The sequence below is a fragment of the Cydia pomonella genome, chromosome 9 (assembly GCF_033807575.1).
Source record: "Cydia pomonella isolate Wapato2018A chromosome 9, ilCydPomo1, whole genome shotgun sequence".
NCBI lineage: Eukaryota > Metazoa > Arthropoda > Insecta > Lepidoptera > Tortricidae > Cydia > Cydia pomonella.
Window position 1 is genome coordinate 12,333,549 of NC_084711.1, and position 22,444 is coordinate 12,355,992.

Consider the following 22,444-nt stretch of genomic DNA (forward strand, 5'->3'; position numbering starts at 1 on the left):
GAAATAGCACTTGTGGCCATAGTAAGCTTTATATTTTTCTGTCTTTCATACTCCGGACAGCGAGACTTATTTGTAGCAAAGTGAAGGCCAGAGCATAGGCAACAAGAAGCACAATCCTCTTCAATAGTGCAAGAGGACCCGGTATGACTCTGTCCACACTTGTAACACCGGGGTTTAGATCTGCATTGAGCCTGTGTGTGACCAAACCGGCAACAGTTGAAGCACTGGATGGTTGGATATACATATAAATCTACTGGCAGAGCGTTATAACACATAAAAATGCGTTTTGGGAGAACCTGGCCATCAAATGTTAGAACAACTGTTTGTGATGGCTTCCAGACTGGAGAACCATCCACCATGACTTTATAATTAATCCTCCTCAACTTTAAGACTTCACCACAACCTACTGGAACACTGATGTTTTCCTTCACCTCATCCAAAGACATTTCAGATGGAACACCTTTAACTACACCCATTTTAATAACATTAAAGGATGGAATGAATGCTTTATATCTATTCTCATTCAGTCAACTGTCTTGCAGAAATTGGTTGGCATCCTCATATTTGGAAAATGATAGTGAGACTCTATTGCGACCTATACGCTTAACACTGCCATTTACAATGTTTTTAAAATGATTGCGTTTTAAAAAGTTGCCAAAAGCAACTGAATGTATAGAAGTGCCATCGCTGGGAGATTCTTGTTGCTTCTGTACATGTACAATGTATGGTGAACAATCTGAATTAATATATTGTTTCCTAGCTGTGGGCTGTGAGGTGATAACATCAGCAGGAATCGCGGCTGGGGCCGGGGCCGGGGCCGGAGCAGGAGCAGGGGCAGGAGCTGTAAGTGGAGCGTGAGAATGTCTACTATCATTATTATGGTTTATGGAAACCTGACAATCGCAATCATCTTTGATAGATTCCCTATCCCTATTTTTATCTTTATTATGTCGCTTTTTTTTATTGCAATGACGACATATCTTCCTTGATGCTGTCCTTCGTTTCCTAGCCACAGAGGATATAGAGCTATCTGTATCCACGCTGTGATATTCCATCATTTCTTTATCAGATTTATTATTGTAGTCGATCGTGATTGTATGGGAAACCGGAGGACAACCTCCCCCTGGGTCATGCGGATCATCGTCGTCACCGCTCATGGCGGTGAAAAATGTACAAATAACTTACCTAGGTGATGAATGTATATATACAAAATATAATAAACTAACTACTAATGATATTTACAAAGTATTTACACAGAGTGGACCACTATTAACACAAAAATTATTTAAAATTTGTTAAATGTAAAAAAAGACAAGCGCACAGGTCGAAGTTTCCCGCCCTTTTTTCCAGAATGTAAGTTGTGCTGAACTAAAAGTCTTTTTACCTCTGGCAATTTTATGGTTTTTTTTTACGCTATGTACACAAATGCACTGACACTTGTATGACAGTTCCAGCGTTGCCAGATCGTCCTAAAAGGGACGGTTTTCCGTCCCTTTTAATGCCACACCGTCCCTTTCCTGCCCCTTCCAAGCTACCGTCCCTTTTGGGCATCAAGTGCCTAGAATAATTAATTTCAAAGTGACGAATGACAATTTACTTTGCTACATGGTCGATAAATATCTTCCATCCACGGCGAATATCGAATGTGTAGCATTCGCTTATATATAGTTTTATAAAGCTTCATATCTCACTTTGTAGTAGCCTATAGTGTTTGACAGGTGTACCAATACGCGTTTGTATCTAATCTACATCTCGCCTTAGTTTAGTTTTAGTTTGTTTTGTTATAGCTATTATCTGTGGTAACGTCGAGGACTGTAAACTTGAAAAGCGACAAGTGAGAGTCAAAGAGAAACACTGTGATCTAGGTACTTAAGAGCCCTCATTCCTTGGAGCGTTCTTAAGTTTAAACTTTTCCAAAATTATTTTGTTTTAAAGCGTTCATTCAGTTGAAAGTATAGAAACTCTCCTACAACCATTTGATCGGTCGGTCAAAGAAACGGCAAATTTCGGTAACGTGGTGAATCCTATTGTATTTGTGTAAGTATTAAATTAAATAATTGTCTATTTCTTCGTAATTATTTGGGTACAACTGCTATAATTTCATTTGCATTGGGCATATAATCTTTTAGTCTTACAGAGGAGGTGATAATCTGTGACATTATCTCAGAGGAACATATCTAGATTATTTTGCGAGAAAACAAAGTTAACTAATAGTATCTGAGGGCCTACCGCGAACCAAGTTCGACGTGTTACCTCCCTATCAGACTTACGTACGAATTTACAAATGCGACAGAGAGGCAACACGTCGAACGTGGTTCGCGGTAGGCCTCCTGAATCAAATACATAGCCCAAATAGCGCCGTCGAAACTAGGTACGTGTATAAAATGAGTAAGTAAATGTGTCAGTTTTTATTTTCTTCTCAGGTTTCGATTGATATGAAAATTGGTAGGTTTAGGCTTCCCATTCTGATCAGAATAAACACGAAATCTCAATTAAGGACAAAAAATATGTATGTAATTTTCCTTTTATTTACGGAAATTCTATACGTTTTCGCTAGAATATTTTTGAGGACACGGTGGCGCTCGAGTTGTACAGATAACGGAACTCTATATATCCAAAAACTTAAATAAAAATCTGAGAAAAAAAAAACGAAAACAACATTAAATATGGTCTATATTTAATGTTGTTTTCGTTTTTTATGAAAATGTATGAAAAAAGCGATAATATTGTTTGTCCTTGTCACATTCTCACAATTTTTTAAATTCCCCACTTTAAATTGAGCAAGATGATTGGTCGGATTATTTGTTGCCCACCATATCCGATCAATCATCATGCTGTGTTGCGTATGTTCTGTCCCTCACGGACGCACGCGTATAGCACATCTGTAGGATCCTACCATCTATGGCTCTGCACATCTACAAATGCATAAAATCATAAGTATCACACTTTAACACACATACAAATTCAGTAATACACATTTGTTTTAAACATATATTGAGATACACTATGATAAAATATTCCAAGTTCGTTTTCGTCCCATTGTCATAAAAACCGTCCCTTTTCAGATTACACACCGTCCGAAATTGGAGTTATGCGCTGGCAACACTGGACAGTTCCGAATCGGAATATATTTTTAGCTTGGCGTTCTTTTAGAAGTTTTCGTTACTAACTTGTCACGCTATTATAAAGTGGATTTGTAGTTCACATAAATCTGTGCATATGCACGCATAAATTCAACTCAAATGTTGTGTCGTTACTCACAATTTTGTGGCGATCCAAAGGTTGTTATGACATCTTTACAGCTATACAAATATTTATTACGTCAATGTGAGAAGTTACCGCCTGATGCTGGTAAATATTACAAATTTGCCATCAAACAGGTATACTACACTATATATTTAATATATGCATTCAAAAAATATATTTTTATGTATGTTTATAAATCCCTTTCTATTCTATGTCAGTATTTACTTATTTATTACTTGCAAAGAGATCCTATGAAAAGTCTAAGTTTACACTTGACCTAAGTGGTGCCTTATAAAACCGGGTATACTACACTACCTACAGCCCCCTTTTGTACAGTGCAACCCATGTTACCTGTAATAAGAAGACTAAAGAATAGCAAGTGGAAATGGACATATGTTCACGGACAATGTTATCACACAATGTTTATTTATTTCAGAGTTATAAACAACACAGAGTGGAACCGGACCCAGAAAGGGTAAAGCAAATGATAACTAAAAGTATTGAGGACGCCAAATGGATAGTCAATAAAGTAAGTGTACACACATTTTAGTATGTATAAGATTAATTCTGTATAGTTTCAATAACAAACATTTTTGTTCCAGTACACTCAGAAATAATGGATGTTAAAAACCATTCACTTTATAGAATTGACAAACAATTTAATTTTGTGTATGATAAAAGAATCTACTAAGTATGAGTGTGTTTGGCGAAAAGATTGAAGATTATGAAATATTTGAACACCTAGGTAAAGGAGGATTTGCACATGTTTACAGAGCAAGATGCCGCAAATCAAATATATTTGTTGCTATCAAAATGATAGACAAAGCTTTAATGGCAAGTGCTGGGATGATTGGAAGAGTGAGACAAGAGGTCACCATACACTCTCGCTTAAAACATCCAGCTATTTTAGAATTGTACACTTTCTTTGAAGATGTGCATTATGTTTATTTAGTATTAGAATTAGCACATAATGGAGAATTAGCCAGACATTTTAAGTTAGGGAGCTGTGGCATTGGTGAAAAAGCTGCTGCTGACATATTCAGGCAAGTGGTGAGTGGGGTGCTCTATTTACACTCCCACAATATTATACATAGAGATTTATCTCTAAACAACTTGCTCTTGACTAAAGACCAAAGTGTGAAAATTGCTGACTTTGGGTTAGCAACACAGCTCAATGGACCAGATGAAAAACATGTTACTATGTGTGGAACACCAAACTACATTTCTCCTGAGGTAGCTTCCAGAGAAGTTCATGGTTTGCCCGCAGATGTCTGGGGCTTGGGTTGCCTGTTGTACACACTATTAGTAGGGAGTCCACCATTTCACACCCAGCATGTTAAAACCACGCTCAACAAAGTTATTCAAGCTGATTACAAAATACCAACAGAACTGTCAATCCAAGCTCAGGATATTCTACAAAAACTGTTGTGCAAAGACCCTACAAAAAGAATAACTCTTAAATCTGTTGCTGAACATCCATTTGTAAATAATATGGTCATGGTGCCTTCTATGGCCAGACAGGACTTGTCAAGGGATTCTGGCTTCATTACAACTTTGCACAGTACTCAACATAGCAGTAAGTTAAGAAGTGAAGACAAAACTGGATTAGACTATATAGGCATTTGCAGAGATCATAATGCTGCCTCGTCAATGAGCAGAGAAGCAAGAGTGCCACTGATGAATGTATTTTCTGGAATGCAAGATAATGTGTCCACTCAGAGCAATAGTTATAAGTTTGCCATTGATAAAGGAAATGAAAATATATTGGTAAATCATATTGGTGCTAGGAACCAAATCCAATTAAATAATGATTTTGCCCAGAAACTGGGAATTGCTGCTGTGAATAGTACATCTTTTCTAGATAATATAAAGAAGCATGATACTAATTGCAAAAAAGTTGAAAATGAACTCAAACACATAACTAATGATGAGAATAAAGAAAATGTATCAAAACCATGCAACATGAATTCCAATGTTTTAAGTGTACCGCCACTATGTGCAGATAGACTGCCAATCATTTCACACAAAACCCGAAATGCTATCCTGAAAATTGAGCCTGGTGGTGTAATAGTAGAATTTATAAAAAAGAAAGGAAAGGATAGAGAAGAAAAAGTTGTAGAAATATGTAAAATTTCCAAGGATGGTATGAAAATAGTAATTTATAGTGTGGACAATAATAAGGATAAACCTAAACTTGATCTGGAACATGACCCAAAGCCTGATGAAATATTCACATACCACAATTTGCCTCAAAAACATTGGAAGAAGTATTTGTATGCCTCGCGCTTTGTAGATCTTGTAAAGGCAAAAACACCAAAGATCACACTGTATTCAGCATTAGCCAAATGTCAGCTTATGGAAAATGGAGCAGATATTGAGCTATTTTTTTATAATGGGGAAAAATTAACATATAACTCTGCTGACGGTCTTAAAATTATTGACAAAAATCTTAAAACACATCACTGCTCAGCTCCAGAACTTAAACATTTAACTGATCATTTCGAGGAGTGCTCTAATAGGATGAAGCGTATACAGGAAGCTCTATCTTGCATTTCAGACGAATGTTTCCCTTTGATCATTGGTAAAAGACCAATCCAGTCTGCCACTAATGTAGCATCTCCATGCCAAGGCTCGGTTAATGCCTATAGCACTCCGGTTTGGAACTTTGGGTCTTTTCACCGCACTGGAACTAGCACAACTCAAGCCCCAAGTGACTACAACATTAAATGACTAGACAAGTGAACACAACTAACCAATTTTTTTATGTTGATAATGTCATAGTTGGATCGTAATTTTTTTACTTATAAGTTTACTGCACGTAATATGTCACCTTTGTAACAATATATTTTTAGTACGACAAATATAGTTACTATATTAGACTGTAACATTGTTATTATTTTTGTGTTATCTACTTTATTATTACACCAATCACGAACCGCGAGCGAAGTTTTACCTCTCTATCGCACTTGGACATTCGTACGTAAGTGCCACAGAGAGGCAAAACTTCGTGGTTCGTGACAAGCCCTCTTTATTGGGACCGTGCGAAGTGCATGGTGGGGGCACAGAATAACTAATAGTACTACCGTACAGAAAGTTCACTCCTTCACAAAAGTCAGATTTAGGTATAAAATTATACCTATACTCGCCGCCTGCAAGCAAAATTGAAACTTATAACAGCGCACGAACCGTGAATCTTCTTTGCGCACCGCAGTTTTATGACCCAGCTGTGCCGGCACAGGGTTGTCACTTGACAAGTTTTTGTACCTATACCTACTAATTATTTTTAAGGTGGTTCGACTAGGTTACCCAAAGCTTAAACCTCACTAGATGGCGCCACAATTGCAAATTTTGAGTTTTAATTTTTTTGGGGAGTAGTCTTTGGTATTTCTATACTGTAAATTATGTTTAGCGCACTCTTTAAATAAATATTGAACTATTAAAACAAACATTGAACACTTCATTGTACAAAAACTACCCCTTAATGTCGACAGAATGTTTCTTGACTCTATTTCTAACTATCACTCACACATTCAAACAGTCGTACTGGGATCCTTGTAGTAGACAATTTGGCACAGCGTAAGTAGGCTTCAATAGCGTTGCGGTATGTACGTGGAAATACATGCAAGAGGATGTGGGTTCGAGACTCTTTTTTTTTTTTTGTTATCAGTATTATCAAGTACCTATTATTAATAAATTATTTTATGAGAAATATGAGCGTTTTTCCATAAAAATATTAAAAATCTGATTCTCACACATCATGATATTTTTGGGTTCTTCCAACTCAGAATCACTAGCATAATCAATCCTCGTGCTATAAAAACCCGAAAATTTGTATTGAAATTTTAGTTTTACACTGAAATTTCTTTCACACTAAAATGTGACGTAATGGTATGGATATTTTAGGATATCTTTTTTTAATGCTAGGGTGGAGAAGATTCTAAGTAGAATGAACCTAAGAAAGTCCAAATTTGTAAGTCAGATTTTCCGGTATTTTTTTCAAAAAAAAAACGCTGTTTTCCCTTACTGCCCAGCCTTTAAAAAAATAGGTACTATTTTACAGTTAGAATTAAAACTTTTTTTACGATACATTTAATTAAATTACAGTGAGTTACAAAATTGCATGGCCTTCTATTTATAACCATTATAAAAAGAAATGAGATATTTACCATGTTTGTTTATATTATTGATTTCCCGATATTTTGACACAACTAGAAGTTTCACACAATGCCTAGGGATAGAAAATTATTTATTTATTGTCAATTTCATTCAACGGATCACATCATATCCAATTTATGTGTTTATGTATTGCATTGTTTTCTACCTAGTTGGTTATTAAATTCTGTTACTGCAATAATATTTATCTACATAAAATATACCAACGAAAGTTTAATAAAGTATATATTATAAAATAATAAGTAAAATGAAGTACACAAAATCAGGAATCACATATGACAATATCATCAAAATCGCCTCCTCTGGCTTTGACACAGGCCCTGAAACGACGAGGCCAGTCATCAATAGCGGCACGCACGATTGTCATGTCTAATTCCGTCACTGTCTTAACTATGGCCCGCTTGAGGGAGTTAAGATTTGTGTGGGGTTTAGCACAGGCTTTCTCCTCAATAACCTGCTATATGGCATAATCCAGGGGGTTAAGGTCCGGGCTGGAGGATGGCCAGTCTTCGTGGGCAATAAAGTCAATTTTGTTCCTTCGAAACCAGGCTTGAGTTGTTTTTGCCTTATGTGCAGGAGCTGAGTCTTGTTCAAAGATCCATGGCTGGTTTTGAAATAGGGTGTGGCTTAAGGGCTTCACTATTGGTTCGAGAACGGTTTCCAGTTTCCGGTTTTCACACCTTTTTCACAGAAATGAATCTGTGTTAGCCCTGAGTATGACACACCCAAAATCATGTTTGGCGGGTGCCCACATTTGTGCAACGCAATAGGGTTGTTTCCATCTACAAATCTTAGGGCATAATTGTATCCCAATAAATTCTTTTGGATTATAAGAACACGTTAAACTACTTTTAGGGGACCTGTAATGACCATATTTTTGTAAATATTGAATTTAAAATATCTTTTGGCACACGTCACGTGACCAAACTCGAAACGTCATTGAAGATTCTGATGACGTCACAACTCTCGGATTGACACTGTTGACAGTTAGGCGATTAACAACAAATGACAAATATCAGTTGACAGTTCGTATCTTCTACGTGTGTATGTATAAACTGTGACGTCACACAATTTTCAAAGAGCGTTTTGGGCGCGAAAGCATCTATCAAAATATATTTTGTTAATTTAACATATTTAAAGCCGTTTTTAGTATAAAAGCTGAATTTTAAGGCAACTTTTAGTTAATATAGAAAGTAATACAAGCGTTTCAAAAAATTGGAATACGATTCTCTTTTAGGCCCCAATTCATTATAGATACGACGAGATAAGCGTTATGTGTGGTATATAATTATAGCTCACAAATCCACCACATTATTTCATTTTTTATTTTTTCGGTAGCATTTGTTTTAACGGGAATAAAGAGGTTGCAAATCGAGTAACAGAACTTCAGAACAGATATCATTTGATATTTACCAGTCGCTTTTCGGTGAAGGAAAACATCGTGAGGAAACTGGACTAATCCCAACAAGGCTTAGTTTTACCCTCTGGGTTGGAAGGTCAGATGGCAGTGGCTTTCGTAAAAACTAGTGCCTACGCCAAATCTTGGGATTAGTTGTCAAAGCGGACCCCAGGCTCCATTGAGCCGTGGCAATATGCTGGGACAACGCTAGGAAGAAAGAAAGAAATCGAGTAACAGAACTTCGTAACCAACTAGGTATAATAGTTATGATGTAAATGTCCATATATTAGTCAGTCATAGAGTCATATATTAGCCAACTAATTATTCAAGATCAATACACTTAGCTCCCTTAGGTATTCGCCTAAGTACAATCTCGGGCAAAATTGAGTTTTATAAGAATGAACTAGTTTCTAGGTCATATTTTCTATGAATTGGTCATTTTTGTAGACTCCAATTACAGTTACACTTTTCCTGGTTTTTCGCGGACCAGAATATCGATGATTTTTGTAACTTGATTTAGACGTTGCTATCATTTTCAATCCAAAAACACATAAAATCACAATTCAGAACATGCGGCAGCGTTGTTTTCTATCAAGTACGTCAAGCACCAGGGCGGCTACCGGGAAAATCGAAATTCGTCAATTTCGGGCATTTTTCTCTGTCACTCTAATTACGTCTTAGTGAGAGTAAAAGAGAAAGATCCCCGCAATTTGCGAATTTAGGTTTTCGCGGTAGGCCCCCAGGTCCTGTCAAGTTTCAGCAGTGTTGCCAGGTGAGCGGAAGAGAATTATCGTACTTGAGTGTCAATATTATTGTACCGTTGAAAAAAATATCGTACGCCAATCAAAAAGGCAGCCCCTAAAAATGTCTAGCAAAATAAGCTTAAATTTCCAATTAATAATAAAAAAAGACAATTTTCGTCTAAATTGCGCAAAAAATCTGTTTATGTTTGTGTATTTTTGGGATAGACTCAAACGGTATACAGGAAATTGAGACATTTTAAACTTTAAACTTACACCAAGGAGCCGAACACCCAAAATATACTAATTTTAGCCTATTTCTGAGAGAAAGTGTCATATTTTGCTTCAAATTACTAGACTTTTAAGGTGGCATCATCCAAGGGCTGAAATTATAGTACTTTAGTGTACGATAATGCTCTTTGGAACATTATGTCATACCGGGGCCCAAATTATCGTACATGTACGACAATTATCGTACGCCTGGTCACACTGAGTGTCAGTGTCGACAGAGTCAGCTAAAAACGCGTCAAACATCGCAACGTCGCGCCGATGGCCGTCCGAAGCATGGAGTGGCAACGCCGCAATGTATTTGTACACGACATTTGTCACACACACATGAGTAAAATTTATAAAAATATCACGTTGATTATTGCATGATTTCTGTATGAAACAAAGTTTATCTATTAATTTAGCGCAAATGAATATTCGAAAGTAGATAGATGCGCAACTATTTATGTAATAATATTGTGTAATTAATTAATAAATAGCGATTGTTTTTTGTATGAAAATCGAACCACCTTAAAATAGACATCCTTAATTTATTGAATATTGATTGCCCAGAAACAATATTAGGAACTGACCGACATATATTTCCGTGAGATGAGAATCAGACATACTATCTCCGGATAAAAAAATTATGTTTACAGTATCAACGTTTGTGATTCCTACATAATTATTTACCTTAAGGTGGTTCGATTTTCATACAAAAAACAATCGCTATTTATTAATTAATTACACAATATTATTACATAAATAGTTGCGCATCTATCTACTTTCGAATATTCATTTGCGCTAAATTAATAGATAAACTTTGTTTCGTACAGAAATCATGCAATAATCAACGTGATATTTTTATAAATTTTACTCATGTGTGTGTGACAAATGTCGTGTACAAATACATTGCGGCGTTGCCACTCCATGCTTCGGACGGCCATCGGCGCGACGTTGCGATGTTTGACGCGTTTTTAGCTGACTCTGTCGACACTGACACTCAGTGTGACCAGGCGTACGATAATTGTCGTACATGTACGATAATTTGGGCCCCGGTATGACATAATGTTCCAAAGAGCATTATCGTACACTAAAGTACTATAATTTCAGCCCTTGGATGATGCCACCTTAAAAGTCTAGTAATTTGAAGCAAAATATGACACTTTCTCTCAGAAATAGGCTAAAATTAGTATATTTTGGGTGTTCGGCTCCTTGGTGTAAGTTTAAAGTTTAAAATGTCTCAATTTCCTGTATACCGTTTGAGTCTATCCCAAAAATACACAAACATAAACAGATTTTTTGCGCAATTTAGACGAAAATTGTCTTTTTTTATTATTAATTGGAAATTTAAGCTTATTTTGCTAGACATTTTTAGGGGCTGCCTTTTTGATTGGCGTACGATATTTTTTTCAACGGTACAATAATATTGACACTCAAGTACGATAATTCTCTTCCGCTCACCTGGCAACACTGCTGAAACTTGACAGGACCTGGGGGCCTACCGCGAAAACCTAAATTCGCAAATTGCGGGGATCTTTCTCTTTTACTCTCACTAAGACGTAATTAGAGTGACAGAGAAAAATGCCCGAAATTGACGAATTTCGATTTTCCCGGTAGCCGCCCTGGTGCTTGACGTACTTGATAGAAAACAACGCTGCCGCATGTTCTGAATTGTGATTTTATGTGTTTTTGGATTGAAAATGATAGCAACGTCTAAATCAAGTTACAAAAATCATCGATATTCTGGTCCGCGAAAAACCAGGAAAAGTGTAACTGTAATTGGAGTCTACAAAAATGACCAATTCATAGAAAATATGACCTAGAAACTAGTTCATTCTTATAAAACTCAATTTTGCCCGAGATTGTACTTAGGCGAATACCTAAGGGAGCTAAGTGTATTGATCTTGAATAATTAGTTGGCTAATATATGACTCTATGACTGACTAATATATGGACATTTACATCATAACTATTATACCTAGTTGGTTACGAAGTTCTGTTACTCGATTTCTTTCTTTCTTCCTAGCGTTGTCCCAGCATATTGCCACGGCTCAATGGAGCCTGGGGTCCGCTTTGACAACTAATCCCAAGATTTGGCGTAGGCACTAGTTTTTACGAAAGCCACTGCCATCTGACCTTCCAACCCAGAGGGTAAAACTAAGCCTTGTTGGGATTAGTCCAGTTTCCTCACGATGTTTTCCTTCACCGAAAAGCGACTGGTAAATATCAAATGATATCTGTTCTGAAGTTCTGTTACTCGATTTGCAACCTCTTTATTCCCGTTAAAACAAATGCTACCGAAAAAATAAAAAATGAAATAATGTGGTGGATTTGTGAGCTATAATTATATACCACACATAACGCTTATCTCGTCGTATCTATAATGAATTGGGGCCTAAAAGAGAATCGTATTCCAATTTTTTGAAACGCTTGTATTACTTTCTATATTAACTAAAAGTTGCCTTAAAATTCAGCTTTTATACTAAAAACGGCTTTAAATATGTTAAATTAACAAAATATATTTTGATAGATGCTTTCGCGCCCAAAACGCTCTTTGAAAATTGTGTGACGTCACAGTTTATACATACACACGTAGAAGATACGAACTGTCAACTGATATTTGTCATTTGTTGTTAATCGCCTAACTGTCAACAGTGTCAATCCGAGAGTTGTGACGTCATCAGAATCTTCAATGACGTTTCGAGTTTGGTCACGTGACGTGTGCCAAAAGATATTTTAAATTCAATATTTACAAAAATATGGTCATTACAGGTCCCCTAAAAGTAGTTTAACGTGTTCTTATAATCCAAAAGAATTTATTGGGATACAATTATGCCCTAAGATTTGTAGATGGAAACAACCCTATTGCGTTGCACAAATGTGGGCACCCGCCAAACATGATTTTGGGTGTGTCATACTCAGGGCTAACACAGATTCATTTCTGTGAAAAAGGTGTGAAAACCGGAAACTGGAAACCGTTCTCGAACCAATAGTGAAGCCCTTAAGCCACACCCTATTTCAAAACCAGCCATGGATCTTTGAACAAGACTCAGCTCCTGCACATAAGGCAAAAACAACTCAAGCCTGGTTTCGAAGGAACAAAATTGACTTTATTGCCCACGAAGACTGGCCGTCCTCCAGCCCGGACCTTAACCCCCTGGATTATGCCATATAGCAGGTTATTGAGGAGAAAGCCTGTGCTAAACCCCACACAAATCTTAACTCCCTCAAGCGGGCCATAGTTAAGACAGTGACGGAATTAGACATGACAATCGTGCGTGCCGCTATTGATGACTGGCCTCGTCGTTTCAGGGCCTGTGTCAAAGCCAGAGGAGGCGATTTTGATGATATTGTCATATGTGATTCCTGATTTTGTGTACTTCATTTTACTTATTATTTTATAATATATACTTTATTAAACTTTCGTTGGTATATTTTATGTAGATAAATATTATTGCAGTAACAGAATTTAATAACCAACTAGGTAGAAAACAATGCAATACATAAACACATAAATTGGATATGATGTGATCCGTTGAATGAAATTGACAATAAATAAATAATTTTCTATCCCTAGGCATTGTGTGAAACTTCTAGTTGTGTCAAAATATCGGGAAATCAATAATATAAACAAACATGGTAAATATCTCATTTCTTTTTATAATGGTTATAAATAGAAGGCCATGCAATTTTGTAACTCACTGTAATTTAATTAAATGTATCGTAAAAAAAGTTTTAATTCTAACTGTAAAATAGTACCTATTTTTTTAAAGGCTGGGCAGTAAGGGAAAACAGCGTTTTTTTTTGAAAAAAATACCGGAAAATCTGACTTACAAATTTGGACTTTCTTAGGTTCATTCTACTTAGAATCTTCTCCACCCTAGCATTAAAAAAAGATATCCTAAAATATCCATACCATTACGTCACATTTTAGTGTGAAAGAAATTTCAGTGTAAAACTAAAATTTCAATACAAATTTTCGGGTTTTTATAGCACGAGGATTGATTATGCTAGTGATTCTGAGTTGGAAGAACCCAAAAATATCATGATGTGTGAGAATCAGATTTTTAATATTTTTATGGAAAAACGCTCATATTTCTCATAAAATAATTTATTAATAATAGGTACTTGATAATACTGATAACAAAAAAAAAAAAGAGTCTCGAACCCACATCCTCTTGCATGTATTTCCACGTACATACCGCAACGCTATTGAAGCCTACTTACGCTGTGCCAAATTGTCTACTACAAGGATCCCAGTACGACTGTTTGAATGTGTGAGTGATAGTTAGAAATAGAGTCAAGAAACATTCTGTCGACATTAAGGGGTAGTTTTTGTACAATGAAGTGTTCAATGTTTGTTTTAATAGTTCAATATTTATTTAAAGAGTGCGCTAAACATAATTTACAGTATAGAAATACCAAAGACTACTCCCCAAAAAAATTAAAACTCAAAATTTGCAATTGTGGCGCCATCTAGTGAGGTTTAAGCTTTGGGTAACCTAGTCGAACCACCTTAACTTTTACTAAGTAAGGACTCCGGGAACTAAATTAGGAAATGCGAACCGATCGGGCGCCGCCGCCTTTACGCTTGCTTCCAAGACGACGCGCCATAATCATAGTCTAAGAGCTGGCAACTTAATAATGTTAATTGTTAAGTTAGTTTATTGGACCGATGGGCGTTTAACTGAGTATTTGTAACGAAATAAAATACAAATAGGTACAAAAATCAAATGTGTTTATTACAACATTATCTTTGAATTGTTTTACTTTTAAGTAAGTTTATCCCAAATTTAAAAGTTCGATTATTAAATCTCAGAGTTGAAAATATACAATCTTAATAAATAGTCCGCAGGGAAACACGAATATGGCAATTACCTACGTAAATGAATCTCTTGCAGTAATTGAAATATTTCACTTCGAGGATTTCCGTGTAAATAGTGCTTAAAATTGTGTGTAAATGCAATCCCTAATTTTTGAACGTACTCATTTATTTCCTGAGAAGGCACTCGGCGGCAGAATTTGTTCAACCTCTCGTGCTTCGAGGCCCTCACACGCTCTAAATTCCACTATTTGAACCACTCGCTACGCTCGTGGATCAATTTTGAAGTCTTTCGCTGCCTCGGGTCTGAATATAATAACAAGAAGTTAAACAACAACTTTGCCCCCTTGTATAATAAATAACTATTTAACCACACCTATGCGAGGAAACTACAATTTGTTTTAATTGCAACAATTTATATTACATGTAATAAATATTAATAATATGTAATATTTATTATTCAAAATAATCGTTTAAGTATTATTAGTCTATCCAACAAACTAATTAACGCGTGAACAACAAATCAAAATCTAATTACGTTAACTCTCTAGAGGATAAAATGCAACTTTACTCACTGTTTTTAAAGGGTAAAATCAGCCTGTACGAGCGGGTGTGGTGAAAAATATGTTTTGTTGTGTTAATGTCGAAATTGTTGAAAAGAAAGTACGATTCGCGAAAAGGTCACTAGCTCTTAGACTATATCAATCATCAACCTACTTGACGACGTAATTATAGGTACCTTCTTGTTTAACATTTTGTGATACATTGTTGTTGATATATGTGTGTACCTATAAGTTATTCATAAGGAATAATTTAGTAGGTGTTTAATAGACCTTACCCCCCCCAGGCTATTGAAAAATTCTTAGAAGTAGGTATTTACCTAGTCTAAGCTTAGGAATGCATAATTCATTTTAATTTGGTCTAAAGCGCTTTAGTTTTATGCAAACAAAACAAATGAAAATGTTATCGAATTTGATTAATGAGTATTTATGTTATGGTTTAAAGTTACCAGTTTGATTAATGAGTATTTATGTTATGGTTGCCAGAGCTCAACGAGGGTGGGAGGGGGTTAGGGTCGGCAACGCGCATGTAACTCCTCTGGAGTTGCAGGCGTAGATAGGCTACGGATACTGCTTACCATCAGGCAGGCCGTATGCTTGTTTGCCACCGACGTAGTATAAAAAAAAAGTTTAAATTCATCAAAATGACATCAATATCGTCCAGAATTTAAAAAAATGTTATATCTGCTTCCTTGTTCTTCCGTTTATTCAGACATCAGTAAACAGAACAATATATTTTATACGGATTAGATCGAGATTTAGGTTTCGAATCCATTGTGTATTTTCAAATTTGCGCGAGCGCCACGTGACACGACTATCGTGATCGTGCGGTGCGAGCCGAGCGGTAGCCCGCTGCTATACGCCTGCCCGGGAGGCGCGCCGGCCAAATATACCTAAACTGCGTAGTGACTTACGCGTAGTGACGTTTCGTGATCCCAGCGCATAAGGTGGTAAAAATTTGAACTAACTGTGGATAGCGTCTTTAACATTTGAAATGAAACTTTAATTTACGATTACTCCTGAAATATTCATTTAAATTGTATGGTGTAAGGGACCATCGTAATCTGTATGAAATGCTTAATATAACTAACGTATTTATTTTGATAATTGTTAATAATGGATCCATGTAAATAGCTTTGCAAATGCCACATATTACGTGATCTTTTTCTAGAAGTTAAGAATGGATATAGTAAGTTATCCTTAAAAGATAGACATTTAACATCGCGGACTTTTTTGTGGACCTATGACGAATGAGAAACAACACCACCATACATTGTGTTGTTATAGCTCAAACGGATTAGGCAGCGTTTTCGATTGAGGGCCTTATCACACTTGCGATTTCCGAGCGAGTTGAAAGCGAGGCGAGCACGCAACGACTTCGCCGCGTGCACGTTACGAGTTCGCCGCGAGTGCGTGACGATTTCGCCGCGAGTGTGCAACGAATTCGCAGCGTACTCGCGGGAAAATCGCTGATAGTGACCTGAGTCTTAGACAGTCAGTTACAAAATGGATTCCGGAGGAAACACTTCTGTTAGCTTTATTGCTTCGGAGATGTAAGAAACAAAAACAAAGACAGAAGAGACGGTTTTGGGAGGATCCATTTATAATTAATCGACTGCAAGGGAGTGACTATTATGTTCTGTTTTGCAAACGAATAAAAAATAATCCCAAAAAAATTCGTTCCTACCTGCGAATGTCAAGACTTACATTTTACGAATTGTTACAATTGATCCAACATGACATGCTTCCACTGACACTCGCAGATAATAAACTAAATTGGGTAGAAATGAATTTTGCTGACGAATATACAGCACGGCGGCCCATTTCTACTCGCGGCGAACTCGCTGCGCGCTCGCGGCGAAATCGCCACGCACTCGCGACGAAGTCGTTACGCGCTCGCGGCGAGATCGTTACGCACTCGCGGCGAACTCGCTGCGTGCTCGCTTCGCTTTCAACTCGCTCGCAAACCGCAAGTGTGATAAGGCCCTTAAGCTCCTAGCCAGCGTGATTTTTTCCGACAACATCGTTATATTTCAAACAATTTACACAAAACCTTAACAAGTTATATACTTAAGCCTTCCTCAAGAATCACTCTATTGATAGATGAAAGTCGTATGAAAATCTGTTCAGTAGTTTTTAGTTTTGGAGTAGTTTTATAAGATGTAGTGAATTGACGTTTTCCCCTCAGTGCCGGATTAACCATTAAGCAAAATAAGCACTTGCTTAGGGCACCACGTCTAGGGGGGCACCAAAATCATAGGAAAAAAAAACGCGCAGGCTGCATCAGCATCGCAGTCGTAGTGTAGTACTTATGTACACGAAACTTTTTGATACGTGTGCAAGTACCCATCTAATAACGAAGGGTCGTAAGAGAGTGAGGACACGTAAGCACATCTCCAACCTTACGCGGAGGCCATCAAAGCTCATGGCCAAAAAATCTTACCGTCGGGCTTGTGGCCAACCGATTTTCTCGACGTAGATTACCGATTTTGTAGCGTATTTTGGTCTCTCGCACACCAGATGTGTCGACCAGGCCGAGTTGCTGCAGAGCCGCGATCCTGCGACCTAATTGTCAAAGTGTAATAAAGGGCCCTTCGAATGCCGAAAAACAAAAGCATCTTATCAAGTTGCGCTTTCGAGTTAAGGCAAAGGCCGAGCAGTAGGAGGACCGTGATTACATAGGTTCGATTTCAAGCCACTCTTTTGCAGTTCGGCGTTAGGTCTTATGCGACGCCAGGCCTTCTACGTTATGCAAACTGCCCCACTTTCGCTTGGCCATGGATCCAAATCCATGCTGTCCTCTTTCGCAGCTGGGCTGCCTTGATCACACCTCGCCATTAGTTGTATTATATGATAACGCGCCGCGATCGAACGCTCCGGATGTCCAGCTATTCATACCTCGCCATTGGTCAAATTCAAGCCTTGCTTTCTTCCAGCTCGACCTTTGGCCTCATTCGTAAGCGCTGCATGATCGAACGCTCCGCGCATTCAGCTTTAGACGTTGCCTTTAAAAATACTTCACGATTTAGGCCAATCAAATTAGATCCAAAAATAGCGTTTTGAGGAATTAATTCCCAGCAAGCTGGAAATTGTTTTAATACATTTATTTGGTCATAAATGCGTGTAATCCCAGTTTGCTCTATCCCAGGAGGTGGGCATACATTTTGGGATCCTTAAGAGATATTTTTTTCCTTTGGATTGCCAAACCACTCGATGTAGAAGGAACCCACTATCAATTACAATAGCACTTGGTGGATCAGACAATGGTAAGAAAGCGTTTTCGAATTATTAACATGATTTTACCAAAAATAAAAAATGTCGACCTTTTTTTACAATTTAGGTACTACGAATACATATTAAGATACCTTAAATGAATCAATCAATCAATATATTTTATTGCAATAGAACATAGTTAAATTACATTTCGGATCCTCAGATATCAATTTTAATAATACTCGTAATCAGGGATCGGAAACCGGTATTTTTTGTATGGGAACGAAAACGGTATTTTTTCGTTCTTTGTTAATTAATTCATTTCTAATTGGGCAATCTAATAATACGAAGTCGTTATCTAAAAACACAACCGAGTCCTATATTTGGAGTATAAAATAAACCGAAATATATGTTTATTTCAAAGTTTTTCCAAAAAACCGGTTCCGATCCCTGCTCGTAATTAGAACAAATTTTCCGTCGGCCGTACCGCTTTCGATTTACAAGCAAAAAAACTGAAAAAGAGGAAACATTTATGCACACCTCCTGGAATGGAGCAAACTCGGATTACACGTATTTTTAGGTCGAAAAAATCTAATTGTATTGGCCTAATTGTGACACATTATTATTTATGAAAACGGGACTTATTCGCGTTTGATTAAGTTCTAAAATTACCTCCAACGTCAACGCCAGGAGAGGAAACGATGCAGCGGACGAACTGGCCAGGAAAGGCTCAGAAACGCCGGTATATGGACCCGAGCCCATCATACCCCTACCAATATCCTATATACACAACCAGCTAGACCTACATCACAGACAACTGCACAATAAATACTGGAATGAAATGGACACATGCAGGCAGACCAAGGATTTTCTACCGGAACTGAACCACAAACTCACCAAAATACTACTGAAAACACCTCGACACCAACTACGTAAAATAGTAGGATTAATTACAGGACATAACACACTTAACAAACACCTACACAATATGGGTAAAACAGACAGCCCCATGTGCAGAGCGTGCATGTAAGAAGAAGAATCAACAAAACATATTCTCCTAGACTGCAAACAGGTAGAAGTATACAGGAACAAATACCTAGGGAATCCGTGCACACTAGGAGAGGCAATTAGCAACCTGAAGACTTTGCTAGGCTTCGTGGAGGAGCTGGGGTGGTTAGAGTAGCGCTACCTCGATTTCACGCAAAATAGGCACAATGGTTGTCGATTTGCGGAAAATGCCCAGAAGCACTAACTAACTAACTAACTACCTCCAACGTCAAAATAATGATGTCGACTTTACACAGTCTTCTCCGAGACCATGGGGACAACGCCGTCCTTGAAACGTCGGATCAGAGGTAATTTTAAAACTTACCCTATTAAGTCCCGTTTTCGTAAACAATAATTTGCTATTTAAGACATTTGTGGCCATTGGTACTTGTTCTGACAAAAACCAATGGCCAATGGCTAAGCCCCTACTGAAGCTCGGCCTTTGCCCTTACATGAATGAGCTTCGCAGGAAAGCTCTAGAGGTTGCAAAATCCTGTGCGGAATACTGCCTATGTCTTACGTCTTCGCTTACACTTGGACCATGGTTGGCTTGGCCTCCGGACTTATGCGAAGCACGGTCTTCGAATTTTCTTACACTTGACCTTACCTACTCTTGGAACATTACTACTGCAGTTCTGTCAATTTCCGTGATAAAATGATGTGACGGATTGAAAATTCTATTCTCAGAAGTAATGCGGCAATAAACGTCATTCAATTTACCAAGAAAATTCAAAGTAATCTTGATGAGGGGGCACCATGGTCTAGAAATGCTTAGGGCACCAAAATGTCTTAATCCGGCACTGTTTCCCCTAGACTTGCGGACACTAGGTTGCGTGACAGTAGTGCACGCTCCCAATAGCCAAGAAGTTCAAGAATAGGCGGGTCCACACAGAGCGAGCATACGTGCGAGGAAATGTCCTCCACCGAGGCGGCGCGCGCGTTTTCCTCGCCTGAGCACGCCGCCTCGGCCGAGGCACGTCTACATTGGCCGGTTTGTGCACGTGGAAATGCCTCGCGCGTATGTTCGCTCTCTATGGACCCGCCTATTTACATGCGTGCCGAGAGTTGGCAAGCGTAAGGGACGCAACTACGAGGTGGAATCCGCTCGTCATGAATGGTAAAACTATTCCGTTCTCAACAGAGGTCAAATATCTGGGGGTAACACTGGATCAGAAACTGACCTGGAACAATCACGTGGACGGAACCATACAAAAGGCTAGATCAGCCTTGGCAATATGCTGTCGTTTACCTGGCAACCGATGGGGTCTAAAACCCAAAATTGCCTTATGGCTGTACACATCTATAGTGAGGCCGATAGTGTTCTTACGCCTCTGTAGCATGGAACAGGAAAAAGACGCAAAAGGTAACGGTGGCGAAGCTTGGCAGCCTGCAAAGAACTGCCTGTGTTATCGTCACCGGAGCCAGGTCATCCTCCCCGACAGCAGCCCTGGAGATCATACTGAATCTGCCGCCCCTTCACCTGCATCTGGAATTGGAGGCGAGATCTAGTATGCAGAATAGCGGCTGCAAGAAGAGGTAATCGGTTATCGCAAACTCTGAGACTGTTAAAGGAATCAGTGCACGATATACCTGTTCTTGGGATGCCATCCGACACCATGGCACCAAAATTTTGTCCACTGAAACTCTACTCAGTGGAACTCCCCAAGAGGGAGGACTGGTCAAACAGTCAAATTAAGTGGAAAGAAGGAAGCCTGAGGTGGTACACTGATGGCTCCAAATCCGGATCTGAAGTAGGCTGCGGAATATAAGGTGAAGCGCCTAGGAAAGGCATCAGCTTAAACCTAGGACGATACTGCTCCATATTCCAGGCAGAAGTATACACTATACGCCATTCTAGAATGTGCGATTTCGATCAACCTGCAATGCAACTACGGCAACCATACAATCTATAGCCATTCGGATAGCCAGGCGGCACTCTTGGCCCTAACCTCTGATGTCACCACATCGAGGCTGGTTGAGAACTGCAGGCAACTATTGAACCACCTAGGAGCCAGGAACAAGGTTGTTCTACGTTGGGTCCCGGGGCATGCGGGTATAGCTGGAAATGAAAAGGCCGACGAACCGGGGCTAAGGGGAAGAACCAAAGTCTTGAGCCGTTTTGTGGCATTCCCAAAAGCCTAACGCGGCTCACCCTAAAGACCTACTGTCACTACAAAACCATTCAGCTCTGGAGAGAAGCGACAGGCTTGAACCATTCCAAAGCGCTCATCAAGGCCTTTAGCAAAAATTCTTTCCTTTCCCAATCCTTGAATGCCTTAGCGCTGTCTAGGAACCAACTGCGCAACTTGGTAAGGGTGCTTACTGGGCACTGTGGCCTAATAAATAAGCACATACACACTATGGGAAAACGTGAGATGGGGTGGTGCAGACTCTGTATGGAGGCAGAGGAGACGCCCTTGCACATTCTCGCAGAGTGCCCTTGCCTAATGCGCACTCGTGACTCAACCCTGGGCAGACAAGTATTACGCCCGGAGGAGTTAAGGTCTCTCGAGATCAAAAAGATCCTGCAGCTGTTTTAAGTTGCAGGCTTGGATCGAGAGTAGTAGTAGGTGGCGATCACAATAGATCAGGGATGGTCGCAGTGATACACAGGTTAAAGAGCCTTACATAGCCCCTAACAAGAAGAAGAAGAAGAATGAGGTGGAAGGAGATAGCAATATCCCTTGCTCCGTTTAACGCATAGATACGCATAAAGCCCCCTCCAAACTATGCGCGTGAATCGCGGCGCGACTTCGCGGAGCAAACATTCCGCGACGTTGACGTAGACTCCACACTCGCACAACTTCACGGCGATTTCGTAGTTTGGTTCACGATAAGATGGCGCCGAAGCGTCAGCTGATCGGATTAAGTTTGCGGCAAGGCACTGATTCAAACTGGGAGCTGTCAAATTGATTTTTGGTTGATCAAGTTCGCACCCAATATAAGTATATAACCAAGTAGCCGCCATAGAAGG

At 38.7% G+C, this 22,444-nt stretch overlaps 1 protein-coding gene across 3 annotated transcripts; it reads left to right on the forward strand.

Moving 5' to 3' along the window:
* Window positions 1–3,097: 3,097 nt before the first annotated feature.
* Window positions 3,098–6,131, forward strand: LOC133521403 (serine/threonine-protein kinase PLK4). 3 transcript variants are annotated; one of them, XM_061856346.1, is made up of 3 exons: window positions 3,098–3,380; window positions 3,683–3,775; window positions 3,849–6,131. In XM_061856346.1, exon 3 carries the CDS (start codon window positions 3,940–3,942, stop codon window positions 5,974–5,976), a length of 2,037 nt encoding a protein of 678 aa, XP_061712330.1. In that variant the 5' UTR covers window positions 3,098–3,380; window positions 3,683–3,775; window positions 3,849–3,939; the 3' UTR covers window positions 5,977–6,131. The 3 variants fall into 3 exon arrangements, with proteins under 3 accessions (XP_061712330.1, XP_061712331.1, XP_061712332.1); XM_061856347.1 differs by having other exon boundaries at window positions 3,098–3,351; XM_061856348.1 differs by having other exon boundaries at window positions 3,098–3,281.
* The last annotated feature ends 16,313 nt before the right edge of the window (window positions 6,132–22,444 follow it).